The 14,649-nt window shown below is 57.9% G+C and overlaps 2 protein-coding genes across 2 annotated transcripts in view; one reads left to right on the forward strand and one right to left on the reverse strand.

The window, feature by feature from the left end:
- Positions 1 to 497: 497 nt before the first annotated feature.
- On the forward strand, positions 498 to 4,986 carry LOC102813489 (ETS domain-containing transcription factor ERF-like). Its single transcript, XM_006871512.1, has 6 exons — positions 498 to 541; positions 844 to 923; positions 2,776 to 3,010; positions 3,674 to 3,869; positions 3,967 to 4,084; positions 4,541 to 4,986. Exons 1-6 carry the CDS (start codon positions 498 to 500, stop codon positions 4,984 to 4,986), a joined length of 1,119 nt encoding a protein of 372 aa, XP_006871574.1.
- Positions 4,987 to 5,526: 540 nt separating this feature from the next.
- Positions 5,527 to 14,649, reverse strand: part of ARHGEF1 (Rho guanine nucleotide exchange factor (GEF) 1) — a 15,688-nt gene continuing 6,565 nt past the window's right edge. Inside the window, 19 exon segments of the mRNA XM_006871513.1 lie at positions 5,527 to 5,672; positions 6,607 to 6,652; positions 6,654 to 6,707; positions 6,806 to 6,969; positions 7,365 to 7,451; positions 7,531 to 7,598; positions 7,822 to 7,908; positions 7,998 to 8,085; positions 8,544 to 8,711; positions 8,790 to 8,865; positions 9,019 to 9,096; positions 9,293 to 9,393; positions 9,494 to 9,608; positions 9,792 to 9,917; positions 10,342 to 10,424; positions 10,535 to 10,681; positions 12,531 to 12,676; positions 12,938 to 13,105; positions 14,081 to 14,092. Of these exon segments, the coding sequence (XP_006871575.1) occupies positions 5,527 to 5,672; positions 6,607 to 6,652; positions 6,654 to 6,707; positions 6,806 to 6,969; positions 7,365 to 7,451; positions 7,531 to 7,598; positions 7,822 to 7,908; positions 7,998 to 8,085; positions 8,544 to 8,711; positions 8,790 to 8,865; positions 9,019 to 9,096; positions 9,293 to 9,393; positions 9,494 to 9,608; positions 9,792 to 9,917; positions 10,342 to 10,424; positions 10,535 to 10,681; positions 12,531 to 12,676; positions 12,938 to 13,105; positions 14,081 to 14,092 (1,960 nt within the window).

The following is a 14,649-nucleotide window of genomic DNA, read 5'->3' on the forward strand; positions in this document are numbered from 1 at the left end:
TGGAGGTCTAAGCAGGAGGAGTCTGAGAGGGAGGGGCTGTCAGAGGAGGGAGGCATATCCAAAGAGGAAGGGGTGTCTGACAGGACTGTCTAAGGCTGGAGGGGTGGCTGATGGGGGGAGGCCTATCTAAGCAGCAGGGTCTGAGAGAAGGCGGCTGAGGGCTGCCCAGGTTTAAGGAGAGGGTGCTACATGTCTGGAATCACACATGCAGGGTGCTGGGGGCTGCTCGGCAGGGCGGGGTGGGGTGGGGCGGAGGGCCTGTCCCCTCCCAGCCTGTCCAAGTAGTCAGCTGCCTGTGTGCTCAGAGACCGGATGAGAGGAAAGGCTGCTCAGGGCTGGGGGTGTGCTGGGCAGGGCAGGGTAGGGGCGCATTTCAGAATGAGATCAATCTGGGATGGTCAGAGAGATAAAGACAGAGGGAGACCCAGAGACACTGGCGGATGCGGAGAGGTCAGGCGAGAGCCGGCAGGACAGGATGGACACACTGATGGGAGACTATGGCAGGGACAGGGACGGGCGAGTGTGAGGGTGGCGAGAGCCAGTGAGTGTGAGGGAGGGAGGGAGTGGCGAGCAATAAGGAGGGAGCTGGGAGCGGCCGTAGGCAGTGATCGAGGCAGGAGAGTGAGGAGGAAGAGGCTGCAGGGGAGGAGAGGCTTGGGGTGGGGGGCCGGGACAGAGGGGACCCTGTGGGAAGGACTGGGTGGCCCGGGATGGGAGCAGAGGGTGGTGGGTGGCAGCCGGGGTGGGAAGGCAGAACAGGATGGCCCTGACAGGTCTCAGCTGACCCCTGTCTGTCTGTCCTGCCTGCCCCGTCCCATGTGTCCATCCCTGGTCCCTCTGCAGGCCCGGCTCCACCATGGATTGTAGCTGCGTCTCCGACCTTCTCTTCGCCCCGCCCGCCCTGCCGGCTCTCTGGACCCCCGGTAACTGGCCCGGAACCCCCATCCCCTCTCCTAGCCCTCACTGAGCCGCCCGCACCCCATTTCTCTCGGGCCTCTCTCGGGTCTCAGAGTCCTTTGAATAAAATCCCTTCATAAAAAACTTGGCTAAAAACTTCCCAGCCAGAATTCCCCACCACCTGCCTGCAGGGAGATGAGGCTTTGGGGGAGGGTGAAAGAGCAGAAGGCCAGAGAGGGACTGAAGTCTTGGGTCTCTGCCATGTCCATCCCCCAGGACCTGCGTGGGGGCAAGAAGATACAGGGGGGCTGGAGATAGTACTGCAGGGACAGGGATTTCCAGGGGCACTGGCCCCGGCGGCAAAAAAACAGGACTACCCAGTTAAAGGGACATGGAATGGAGATGTGACCTGGTCAGCCAGAGCTGAGGAGAGCAGACAGCTTGGAAGTGGACACTTAGAACAGGGGATGTGTACAGTAAGGCTAGCTTGGGTGTCTGAGCCCGCATCCTGCACCCTACAGATGGGCTGTACGTACGTGTGAGATTCTGAGATGGTGGCTGGTCACACTTCAGTGTTTCAGGAAGAAGGGCAAATGTGTGGGAGCAGCATCTGGTTGTCTTTGTGTGAGGGTCTCTTTACTCTGGCGGCACTGAGCATGTGTACAGGTTAGGATTGGGTGGGGGTCTGCCCAGCTCACCAGTGGGATGAGGCTTCCCCATCCCTCTGCGGCCTGTCACGCTGCTGTGTGTGCAACATTCTGAAGGATGTCTCTGTGCTGTATGACTGGGTGCCCCCCAGGGCCTCTGTGTTGGTGCCTGACCTCACCCCTGCCCCAACCCATGTACCAACAGACACCCCCCCACACACAACCTCCCTTCCCTTCCTGCACGGTGGTTCACCTTCTTACAGACTAACTCTGTTCTCCTGCCCTGGGTCTGGGATCTCAGAGAAGGGGCCAAGGATGGAGGATGTGATACAGGAATTGGCACTGAGGTGAGCTGTTAGGGCAGATCTGCCACCTTTCTGGTTCCACCCAGGTGCTGGAGTATTTGGGTGATGGGATGTCTGATACCTGTTTGGATGGGGAACATGTGGTGCTGGGGGTTGTCGAATGTTGACGGTGTCTGTGTGAGTGTGGCAGGTTGTCATGTCAGTGTCAGAGGCTGCATCTGGGTGTCTGAGGTTGGATGCAACGAGTCTCGGTGCCGTGCCGTTCATGGTCTCCATCACTGTGTTATTTGGGCCTTTGGGGTTCTGTACATCTGTGCCATGTAGTTAGGTTTAGTGGTCCCCGACTCTGAGTGCCTGTTGTGATGGGAAGGACACGGCCCTGTGTCTACCTGGGTGGTGCATTGTGTGTGGTGCTCTGGTGTTATCTGTCGCACGGTGTAGCCAGGTGTAGTCTTGTGTGGGTGACGAGACACGTCTGCCGCGGGCACACATTTAGGATGGATGCCAGGAGGAACATGGAATGTGAAAGGTAACAATATACAAATAAGCAGACACAAATGTGCAGCCAGGGTGGTCAGCAGCGTCCTCAGGGTATGAGGAGATGGAGCAGGGGACAAGGGGCGAAGGAGGGAAGACAGTGAAACAGGAACATTTCAGAAGACAAGGGAGGCCAGACACTGGGGAAGGATATCCTGCCATGTTAAGTTGCCTGCCACCCTTCCCCAAAGACAAGGATGCAGGAAACTGGTCTCTCTCAAACTCCACTCACAGGGACGCTGAGTTAAGGGGGTCAGGCATTAGTACCAATTCAGGGAATCCAAGACTGGGAGTCAGGACTGTCTGCCTCCAGACCCCAAGCCTAAGCAGGACCCAGAGTCTGTACTTTGCGTCCTGACCTGGGGCCATTCCCCTGCCTCTGTCCCCAGGATTTGCCTTCCCGGACTGGGCCTACAAGCCGGAGTCTTCCCCTGGCTCCCGGCAGATCCAGTTGTGGCACTTTATCCTGGAGCTGCTGCAGAAGGAGGAATATCAGGGTGTCATCGCCTGGCAGGGGGACTACGGCGAATTTGTCATCAAGGACCCCGACGAGGTGGCTCGGCTCTGGGGCATCCGAAAATGCAAGCCCCATATGAATTATGACAAGCTGAGCCGGGCCCTGCGGTGAGGATGCCTAGAGGCTGCTCTCCCTCCTTGCCCCCACCCCTGTCTCCTCTCCCCATCTCTTTGCCCGTTTTTCCTGGCCCATGGGAGGCTTTCCCAGAGCTCTGAACCTATAGTTATTATAATGCAAGTGGAGGCAGGCCAGAAAAAAGTTGCCCTGACGGGATCCCAGCTCCTGCTCATCCTTTACTTGCTCTGTGTGCTTGGTTATGTGCCATGGAGTGGGTTCCGACTCATAGCGACCCTGTACAGGGTTTCCAAGGCTGTAAATCTTTACAGAAGCAGAAAGCCTTATCTTTCTCCCACAGAATGACTGGTAGTTTCAAACTGCTGACCTTAAGGTCAACTGTTGTTATGTGTCATGGAGTCGGTTCTGACTCACAGCAACCCTGTACAGGGTTTCTGAGGCTGTACATCTTTACGGGAGCAGAAAGCCTCATCTTTGTCCTGCAGAACAGCTGGTAGTTTCGAACTGCTGACCTTTTGGTTCGCAGCCCGATTCATAACCACTACGCTACTAGGGCTCCTTGACCTTGTTAGCAACCAATTTATAACCACGACACTTGGATCCTGGGTTTCCCCAAATTGTGTGCTGTGCCTGCCAGTGCAGGCCACCCCAGGCTCTCCCTTCACCCCCAGCAAGCCCCTCTCCCTTGCCCACAGCTATTACTACAACAAGCGGATTCTCCACAAGACCAAGGGGAAGCGATTCACCTACAAGTTCAACTTCAGCAAAGTTGTACTTGTCAACTACCCCCTGCTGGACGTGGCAGCTGCTGCCACTGGCTCCCCACTCTTGCTGACCCCAGGTCCCTTTGGGGGCACTCCTGGACCAGATGCTCCCCCCATCACCCCTGAGGTGAGTTAGGATGCAGCCCCCCCACCCGCCCGCCGGAGTGTTTGATGCTTCTTTGGGAGGGGGACTGCCAGGCTGAGCAGCCCCCCTCCCTCCCCAGACCCTGCAGACCCTGTTCTCTGCTCCACGGCTGGGAGAGCCAGGGGCCCGGACACCCCTGTTTACTCCTGAGACAGACAAACTGCGTCTGGATAGTCCTTTCCCATTCCTGGGCTCTGGTAAGGGCCTGGAGGTGCCAGGGCTGGTGGGGGCATGCTGCATGTGTTTGAGGGGATAGGATGAGAAAATGGGGTGGAGAGCATGCAGGCGGCCTGGGTGTGCATGTGCTTAAAAACCAGAGGATGCTGGTGTGGGGAATGGCAGGAGACCAGCTGAGGGCATTTGGGAATGCCCAAGGAAGAGGTGTAGCACTGAACCACAAGGTGGGCAGTTCAAACTCACCAGGCGCTCCTTGGAAACCCTATGGAAACCCTATACAGGGTCGCTGTGAGTCAGAACTAACTCAAGAACACTCACAAATGAAGTGGGGGACGATGGTGGGAAGCAGAGGGAGGTGTTGGGGGGCCATGTCAGGTAGAGAATGACTTGTGGGGTAAAATGTGGGAGGGGCACCATTTGCTTGCCCCCCTCCCATGGAGGAGGGACCCAAGCTGACACCACTGTCCCCTTACCAGGTGCCACAGGTTATTCCAAGCCCCCTGGCCTGCTGGGTCCCTATGGCCGCGCCTTCCCCGAGTATCCCTGGAACTTTAACCCGTATCTCACTGGCCCCTTCCCCAAGCTGCCCCCCTCTCTCTATCCCCCACACTTCTACCCTAACCCTCTGGCCAGTTCCCTGGGACACCTGCCCTCCGCAGGGGCAGGGGGAGGCCCTGCCACTGCACCTCTGCTGGTTACAACAGGGGAGGGTCCAGGTACGGAGCGCCCCTCAGGCCTGGCTATGGCTCCCCGCCTGGCGCTGCCAGGGACTGGGGGCCCAGAGGCCACACTGGGCGGGAAGGACAGCGACTCAGAGCTGGAGATCACGGATGTCAGCGGCTGCAGCTCTGACAGTGAGGGTGATGAGGGGTCCCCCGCGCCCCCCAAGGCCAAGGCAGGCAAAGGGGGCACCGGCAGCTGAGCAGTCGGGGAGTAGTGGGTTCTGTCGAGGTGGGCACCAGGCACAGGCCTGCCTTGATGGCTCTTCTGGTCCTGCCCCCGAGGCCCAGGCCCAACCCTCAGCACCCCCCAAAGACCAGGGACATATTTGCCCCTGGTCTCCTCCCCAAGTGCAGAATGGGGGTCCCACCTCTCCCTCCACAGAGGGGGCAAGGGAGCGTGATGACCTCCAGCCTCCTCCCCAGGCTCCAATTTGAGGGGGGTCCCTACCTGGCCCCACTCCCAAAGTGCAATACGGCGCCCAGCCTCCCTGCCCGTCCCTGTGCTGTGACGTGTTTGTGCAGCCGTGTCTCTGACCCCATGCCGGCCCTGGTCCCACCGTCTGTCCTCCCCACATAGGCCCCCCTGGGGACAGGGGGCTCAGAGCAATAACCCCGCCCCCAGCCCCTACCCAGGAGGGGCCCTCACCCCACCAATCCCCATGACCCCCAACAACCACCTCCAGAGAGTTTACTACAAAAATAAAATTAGAGAAATGAAGAGTGGGTTGTGGAGCACCCCTTCAGTGCCCTGGGTGACCGTGGGGTTGTGGGGGAGAGACGTTCTCACTCAACTGTCTGTCGGAGGTGTTTGAATGAATGAATGAGCAACTGGAGTAAGGCAAGGGGTCTAGAGGCCATACTGTGGGGTCGACCCAGAAGACGATGCCTGAGACAGGACAGTCACAGAGAGTTCCAGACTGCCTGAGGAACACCCCACCTGCCCACCCGCCCCTCACACACACAGACCTCTCCTTAGATAATATATATTAAAAAATAAACCTCCAATTCAGAGTATAAAAACAGAGCAAAGGCACTTAGGGGTGGGGGGATGGAGGGATGGCCCCCCAGGCAATACTGAGATGGCCTGGAAAATGGGGGGGTCATTGTGGTGCCCCCTGGAATGAAGCCCTGAGTCCCCCAAGCAGAAGGCAAGAGGGAGAGAAGACCAGGGCCAGAGAGAAGACAGGGGAGGCAGTGACCCCAGCCAGCACCCTCCCAGGTGTGGCCCCAGAAACGGTCCCCTCTCCTCAGGCCCTGGGGGGTGTGGAGATGCTGCGGCAGCTGAGTGGTGGGTGGGGAGGCAGCCCCACATGACTCTCCCCAATTCCTCTTCATCCTTCTTATAAAAAGCCTGGAGGGAGTGCAACAAAAAGGAAGACAAGGATGAGAGAGGGAGGATGCTGAAGAGAGAGAGTGAGACAGATAAGGAGAGAAAAAAAAAACACAAACAGGAGAGAGAAAGAGGGAGAGGGGAAGACAGAGAAACAGCAGAGAAAGGGGACAGGAGAGAGAGGGAGAAACAGAAAGGAAGAGAGGGAGAGATGGTGAAAGAGACACAGGAGAACACACTTAGCTCCACCAAGACAGAAACAGGAGAAAAGAAGACAGGGGGAGACACACAGAAATAGAAACAGAGAGAGAGACACAGGACAAGACACAAAGAAATGGGGGGCCAGAGGGGAGACACAGTCTCAGAGATGGGAGAAAGGAGAGTTGGAAAGACAGAAACAGGTAGGGCTGTAGAAAGGGGAGCATCTGAGGCACCCACTCAGGACCCTCCTTCCCTAGCAGCCTCACCTTCCCCTCACCCCTCTACTCACCTGAGAGGGCAGAAGTCTCAGGTGCAGCCAGGCTGGGGAACAGTGTTTCCCCCAAGCTGGGACAGGAGGAATCGCAGGCGACAAAATTCCTCCTCCATCTCCTGGTTGGGGGGGAGGGGTCATCCATGAGTGGGACCCTCCACGGACCCAGCGCCCCACAACCCATCCAGACTGACCCCCCAGGTCCCACCCACTATACCTCGAGCTGCTTCATGGTCTCCTCTAGGCCAAGCAGCTTCTCCTGGACCTCCTGACTCTGTGCTGGGCTCAGGGGTCCGCCACCGAGGACCTCATCCCCATCTCGGGGAGGTCCTGTCGGGCTGTCCTCCTCCGTGGGCAACAGGAGCTGCTTCAGGGATAGCACTGGGGACAGAACGGGGAGGGGGACAGGCTAGGAGAAGGAGGGGGCTGGGAACACAGGCAGGGCTTGCAGGGGCTGGAGACCTGGGGTTAGGCCAGGCCTGTGTGCGGGGTGGGGGCAGGACAGGTATGTGGAGCTGAGGCTGGAGCAGCACTGGGGAGGGTCTGATGATGGCAGTGGGCACAGGGAGAGGCTGACCAGTATCAAGGAGGGGACAGGGCTGCAGAAGGCTGAGGGACTTGGGTCTACCCCAGCTGTTAGCCCCTCTTGTGGACAGTTGACTGAGCACACAGGGAGTTGCAAAGGAAGCACTGCTTGGGGCAGAGGGACCTCACGGGGTGTGGCGTGGGGGATTGTGGGGTACCGGGGGGACTCTCAGGACCCAGGGCGAGTCTACCTTTCTGAAGGGCAGTGGCAGCGAGCTGGCCCTCGAGGCCTGGTCTGCAGAAAGGCAGGAGGTCACTGAGGACCCTCTCCATGCGGCCTGGGGGCATGGGGAGTGCTTAGCTCCTGCTGGGCTTCCTGTGGGTGTCCCCCCCAACCCCATACCCCTTGGGCCTCACCATCACCAGGAGGCAGCTCCCGGGTGCCATTGCTGCTCTCAGAGCTGCTGAGTAGGGGTTCTCGAGTGCTGGGGAGAGAAACACTGGGTGGCCCATAGCCCTGGTTCCAGGAGGCAATGGGGTAGGAGCAAAGAGGGGGAGTGGGAAAGCAGGGAGGGCTGGACACAGATGTAAAGGCCCAGAGACAGGCGGCAGATGATGGCCGTGAAGTTAGTACAGACATGTGGAGTGGAGACAGGACTGGACATAAGTTCAGGGGGTACCCCCCAATTCCCTCCATGGCCCCCTCACCTGCTGGGGCTGGGTCGGGGTTTGGGGCGGGAAGCAGGGGCAGGGACTTTCAGGGATCCGGCGGTCTCAGTGATGAGGGTGCACCAGCTGGGGAGACAGGAGTGAGCCCCCACTCTGGGGCCTCTCACCACTCCCCGCCGCCTCCCCCACCCCCTTCTGGGACTGGAGGGCCTCACTTCTTCCGCTCAGACACAGTCTGAGCCACCAGCTCGTAGATCTGGGCCTCCTGGTCCCAAGTGAAAATAACATAGAAGGCTTTGTGATCTGTGGGGTGGAGGGAAGGTGGGGTTCAGAGCCAGGGTCACCTCAATGTGGATTCCAATGGGATGCTCCCCCATGTATCTTCAGGGATTACATAACTCACCTTCAATGACTCAATTCATCCCACTGACATGCCAGTGCCTCGCCCCCCCACACACACACCCCATGCCTCCTCCAAGTCCCCTCTTCCCTGTATCTGATCCTGCAACGTGTCCCATCAACTCTGCCAACAACCCCGCCCTCATGACCCTGGCTCACTCCCTTCTCACCATCCGCTGGATATGTTTGTAGAACTGCCCCCCACACACACACACACTGTCACCACATGGCAGCCCAAGTGTCTTAGAGACACTGAATGGAGCAAACTGCTCTTGTACAAAAACATCAGGAAGTTTCCTGGCCCATGTGACAAAAGCCCCAGTCCAGGCTGTGGCCCCTCGCCCCTGTCCCCGGCAGCTCACCGGTGGCCACCTCTCGGGTCATGGCGGAGGTCAGTCGCAGCACGGGCCGCAGCATGGTCTTGCCATCAGGCGTGGGTGTCAGCGTGCGGCTGTGGGATTTTAGCAGCAGCCGCTCGTCCTGACGCTGAAGCAACAGCAGCAGGTCATCCAGAAGGAGCACGTGGACTTCTGCGGTCAGCGGAGGGTCATCAGCCTTGGCCCCTGTCCACGGCCCCACCAATCTCCTCCCTCGGACCAGAGGCTCACCTACGGCCTTGTCCTTTGTCACCCGCCACGTCAGCGGGCCCTCATGGATGAGTTTTTTCTTGGTGATGTCCAGATTCTGGGGGCAGGAAGGACCATAGTGAGTGCAGGGGAGAGGCAGAAGGAGGGCCGTGAGGTCAGGGGCTGCAGTCAGGAATGGTACCCCACAGAGAAGCCCCCCAGAGCAGCAGGGCCAGAGAGGGTGAAGGCGGAGCTGGTGATCTGGGCCCACCTTGAACTCGCTCAGCATGGGGTCACTGCTCTGCCGAAGGTGTGACAAGTCCAGGCGCCGCTGATAGTCCTTGAGCCTCTATGGCAGGGACAGGGGTGTTGGGGGGACATGCCAAAGGCTGGGGCCAACCCCCAGTGAACCCAAGACGGAGCCAAGCTGAACCCCTGGACTCTCAGTGACCTCAAGGTAAACAAGTTGAAAGCCAAGGCCCACATCCAGACACTCAGTGACCCAAGGGGGACAAGCCCCAATAGTGACCATTAGTGCTGCTCACCAGCAGGTCCTCCATGTCCCGTACAGACTGATTGACATGGTGTAGAATTTGCCGGCAGCACTCGGCCGCCCGCTCCACTTTTTCCCGTTCCCCAGGCTCTTCTGTGGACAAGGGAGAGACCAGCCAGTGTATCCGAGCCCCGGAGGCCCCTGGATAGTTGGCCAGGTGAGAGGGAGGAGAGCTGAGGCCTGCCCGCTGTACCTGTGTTCTGGCCGATGCTCTGGAGGAGCAGGGGGTACTTGGTCAGCCGCTGCATCTCTGTGGGGATCATGTCCTTTAGCTGTAAGCGGCGGCACCTTGGACGGCTCTCTGCATCCTGAGGAGATCAGCAGCACTGAGGCAGCTGATGCTTTGGGGGAACCTGGATGCTGGTGCTTTCTCCCAAGACTGGGCCCCCAACCTGCTTCCCCATCGGTCCCTCAGCCTTCTCTTCACAGGACTCTAGGTCCTCAGTTTCCTCTTCCAGCAGCCCCAGGAATCTGCCCTCAGCTTGCCTCACCTGCACGAAGGCACAGAATCGAGGCTCCTTGCGCTGCTTGGCTTTGAGCTGCTCTAAGGCAAAAGACTGGCGGCTGCAGAAGCGGGAGGAGATTTTCTGGAACCAGGAGCCCTCAGCGCCTTCAAACTACAGCGAGATTCAGGCCAGGGAGGGTGTCTCAGGTGGGACTGGGAAGAGTAGGGACTCATGTGGGGAAAAGGCCCAAGTGGGAGGCAGGGCTGGGCCTAGAGAAGGGACAGGAAGGCGAGACTTGGCCTCTGTGGGAGGGGGAGTTGAGGGCTGGATTCCAGATCCCTGCCTGGGAGGTAGGTGCCCTGGTGGTGCTGTGGGTTAAGTGCTGGGCTGCTAATCCCAAGGTCGACTGCTCAAACCCATTAGCTGCTTTGAGGAAATAAGTTGAGGCTGTCTGTCCCTGTAAAGATGGAGTGTCGGAGACTCTCCAGAGCAGTTCCATTCTGCCCGATGAGTCGGAATCGACTCCATGGCAGGGGGTGGCAGGGGTGGGCTGGAAGGCAGATCTCAGGGGTGGGTGAGTGGAGGGAACTCTTACGCGGGCCAGCAGCACATCTCCAATCTCCTCAATGAGGTAGCCACTGTCTTGCCTCCGCTTCATCAGGCTATCAAGGAAGAGAGCTATGGGGTTGATGAGGAAAGGTGTGGGTCAGTCAGGAGCGAGCTGGGGGTGTATCCGTCCCCGCCCCCTCCTCTGTCAACACTGGGGACTGGGGTGGGCCTCCACTCACAGTGCACCTCGATGAGCTCATCCAGGCTGGGGAAGATGTTCTGCAGCTCCTCATGTGGGAAGAAGCCGCCGTCTGCCATGGGCTGGTAGAAGAGGTCATGCAGCACACGGAGCATGCGTACGTGCGCAGCCTCGGTCACCAGCAGCTCTGTGGGCCAGCAGCAGGGGGCAGTGTTGGGGGTCTGCAGAGCACAGACTAGGTAGGCAGTCTCAGAAACATGTTGGGGGACTGAGGAGGGGGACGGGGAGCCAGTGCTGGAAGTTGGGGGAGTGGGAAGTAGTCATCTGTCCCTCACGTAACCCACTGCCATCACGGGGTTAATTACAGGACCGAGTAGAACTGCCCCACTGGGTTTCTAAGGCTGTCGGGCTTTATAGAAGCAGACTGCCACATTTATCTCCTACAGAGCAGCTGGTGGGTTCAAACTGCCGACCTTTAGGTTAGCAGTCACTTGACTGGCATGGTCACTGTGCCACTAAGGCTCCATATCCTTTACATAGACACTCAGAATTCCTCCATCCACTGCCTGTCTCCTTCTCTCATGGCAGCCAGCTGAGTGACCCACGGTCCCAGGCTGCCTGTCACTTAGGGGTTCCAGTGGGAACTTCTCTTTGCAGCTGTGCTTGGTGTCTAACCTTCGGGAACTTTCTGAGCCTTGGTTTTGGGCACAAAGGTTTCTTCTACCCATAGACTGATAACCTCAGATCTCCTGAGGCACAATGTACTATTTTCTGTCTTGTATTTTCCCGAGAAGAGCAACTTCAGTGCCGTGCATGTGGTAGCCACTAGCCATATGGGGCTCTTCAGATTTACGTTAATTAAAATGAAATGAAATAGAACATTTAGCTCTTGTGGAACTCACTGCATTTCAAGTGCGTAACAGCAATACGCGGCCAGTGGCTACTGCGCTGGACAGCAAACACAAAGCACATTTCCATCGTTGTAGAAAGTTTTCTTGGACAATACCAGTAACTGGTTACATTCTATCACCTTCTTGGAAGGACCTACCACCCAAAAAGGACTCACCTCCTTCCCTAAAAACGGAATGAGTACCTTTCTTACTACTAATTAATCTGTAAATCAGCTTCCAAGAAAGTTTTCTGTTTCTGCCACTTCTTCCCGTCCCAAGAATTACAAAGAGAAGAATTCAGATGGAAACAGCATGCTATTGTACCAAGAGCGTAACAAGCACTGTAAATACTGCCATGTATAGTCCCAAACGTCTTCCTATGGGAATCTTTTGTTCCCTAAATGTTGTTGTTAAGTGCCATTGAGTTGGTTCCAACCCATAGCAACCCTGATTAGGGTTTCCGAGGAGCGGCTGGTGAGCTTGAACAGCCGACCTTGCAGTTCAAACAGTTTTGCAGTCTGGCGCATTAACCCACAGCACCACACCAGGACTCTGTTCCCCTAAATAAGATCATAGTAATCGCAAAAAAATGCCAGCAAGCTGATTCCAACTCAGAGCAACCCTAAAGGGCAGAGGAGAAGGGCTCCTTCTACTTCGGGTTCCAAGACTGTCTATTTTTACTGGGGCAGGCACCCTTTCTCTCAAGGAGTGGCTGGTAGATTTGAACCACCGATCTTGCAGTTAGCAGCTCAATACCTAATGCACAGTGCCACCAGAACTCCTTACAGATTCCATTAAAATGCTTCCACTCTGTGTCCAACACTCCACATGAATCCTTCTATCTTCAGGACAATTTTGTGAGTTAGGATCCATTATGACCCACGCATCACAAGTAAGGCAGTTCCAGAGTAAACACAATTTTACAGACCATTCCTTTTCCTAGCAGGGTCCTATACCACTAAACTGTCAGGAAAGGTCACTTGGAAGGCCCCAAGATACCCCACACCAAGGGCTGTTACACACTGCCCTCTGTTGGAAACACACCGAGTTCAGGGTTTCCATACAGTAATGTGGAGATGGGCTGCCTTTGCCGGCATCCCTGCCTTGGCCCCAGCAGGAGAACGGGGCAGGCTGGGGCTCACTCACCACTGATGACCTCCTGCCTCTTCACTTGACTCTTGGGCAGGCTCTGCAGGGTACCCGGGGGGACCAGCTCCCGCCAGCCGGGGGGCTCTTCGGGTTCCAGCTCCAGGCCTGACCGCCCCGACTCCCCCTCGTCTCCAGGCTCGGGGCTGTAGGACAGAGGCCTCATTAGGCCCCCAGCTCGGGGTGTTCAGGGAGGAGCCTTCTATTCCTTGGCCTCAGCATTCGATGTCCCAGATCTGATGGCCCACCACCCACTCTCCTCTTGCAAAGTCTGTGACTGGGGTTGGCCCTCAGTGACCTCAGCGTCCAATCCCACTTCTCTGTAGCTCTGGCTCCAACCCCCTGCCCCCACCTCATCCTCCTGACTCTCTAGGCTGCCTCAGTGGGTGAGGGAGGGAATGACGTACGTGGCTCGTCGGGCAGGGCCAAGCACAGCCGTGGCAGAGCTGGGGTCCATGTCCACGTCGCTCCGGGAGCGGCCCCCACCCCGGCCCTTAGCCCCGAGGTGGCCCCGGGAAGGCCGGCGGCGGTCACTCACCCGAAGGCTCTCTGAGCGTCCCAGACGCCCCGACAGCCTGGACCCCCAGACCAAGGACAGTCAGGCAGAGACAAGGCAAGGCCAGGACAGGGACAGTCAGGGGAGACCAGGACAGGGACAGAGACGGGGAGACAGGGCAAGGACAGAGACAGGGAGACCAGGCAAGGGACAGAAACAGGGAGACAGGCCAGGGACAGAGACAGGGAGACCAGGACAGGGACAGAGACAGGACAGGGACAGAGACAGAGAGACAGAGAGACAGGACAGGGACAGAGACGGGGAGACCAGGACAGGGACAGAGACGGGGAGACAGGGCAGGGACAGAGACGGGGAAACCAGGACAGGGACAGAGACAGGGAGACCAGGACAGGGACAGAGATGGGGAGACCAGGACAGGGACAGAGACGGGGAGACCAGGACAGGGACAGAGACGGGGAGACCAGGACAGGGACAGAGATGGGGAGACCAGGACAGGGACAGAGACAAGGAGACAGGGCAGGGACAGAGACGGGAAGACCAGGACAGGGACACAGACGGGGAGACCAGGACAGGGACAGAGATAGGGAGACAGGGCAGGGAGACCAGGGCAGGGACAGAGACAGGGAGACCAGGACAGGGACAGAAATGGGGAGACCAGGCAAGGGACAGCGACAGGGAGACAGGGTAGGGACAGAGATGGGGGAGACCAGGACAGAGATCAAACATGCAACAAAAGAGAGAAGAGAGAAATCAGAGGAGTGGTGGGTTTGGGGGGTGATGGGGGTTAGGAGGTAAACTAAGAGATGAGAGGGGAACCCTGTATGGGGCACAGACCTGACCCCCTCCCTTCCTTGAGTGGGGGCAGAATGAAGGGGAAAGGGGAGTTTAATACTTAGCTCTTCCACTGGGAGGGTGACGTCCCCACCCACCCCTCACAGGGAGGAGGGGAGAGGTGGCCCATGGGGAGAGGGGAGGGGCTGGGGGAGACGGGGGAGGGGCTAGCCCTCCCCCCACCCAGGGCCCAGGCACCCACCTCTTCCACCTTCTGAGGAGAGAGGGGCACAGGGTCAGAGGTGGACCCAGACAGAACCCCACCTACCTCCCCACACCACGAAGAGTCCCCAAAGCAGCGGCACAAGGACAGGCAGGGGGCAGAGCCTGCCCCCCAACTGTGAGGGGGACAGGGCCCCCAGGGCATGGAGCACAGAGAGGAAGGGGGCACACTGAATTGGGGGGGGAAGGAGGGGGCGGGATAAGGATAAGGAAAAAAGGAAGGACAGAAAACAGGACAGGGAGGAAGGAAAAGAGAGAGACGCTGAGGGGAGACGAAGAGGACTGAAAGGGAGCAGAGAAGGGAAATAAAAGTTTAGCAGAAGGAGAAGGAATAAAAGATACGTGGAAATAAGGAGAAAAGAGAAGAGAAAAAATTTAAAAAGACCAAGAGGAAGAAGAAAGAGCAAAGAAAAAAGGCAGAAGGAGAAGTGGGAGCAGGAATAATGATGGGGAGACAGAAAGAAGGGAGAGAGAGGGGCCAGGCTCCCACAGAAAGAAGGGAGAGAGAGGGGCCAGGCTCCCACAGAAAGAAGGGAGAGAGAGGGGCCA

This window comes from Chrysochloris asiatica, unplaced genomic scaffold (assembly GCF_000296735.1).
Source record: "Chrysochloris asiatica unplaced genomic scaffold, ChrAsi1.0 scaffold00168, whole genome shotgun sequence".
Lineage (NCBI taxonomy): Eukaryota > Metazoa > Chordata > Mammalia > Afrosoricida > Chrysochloridae > Chrysochloris > Chrysochloris asiatica.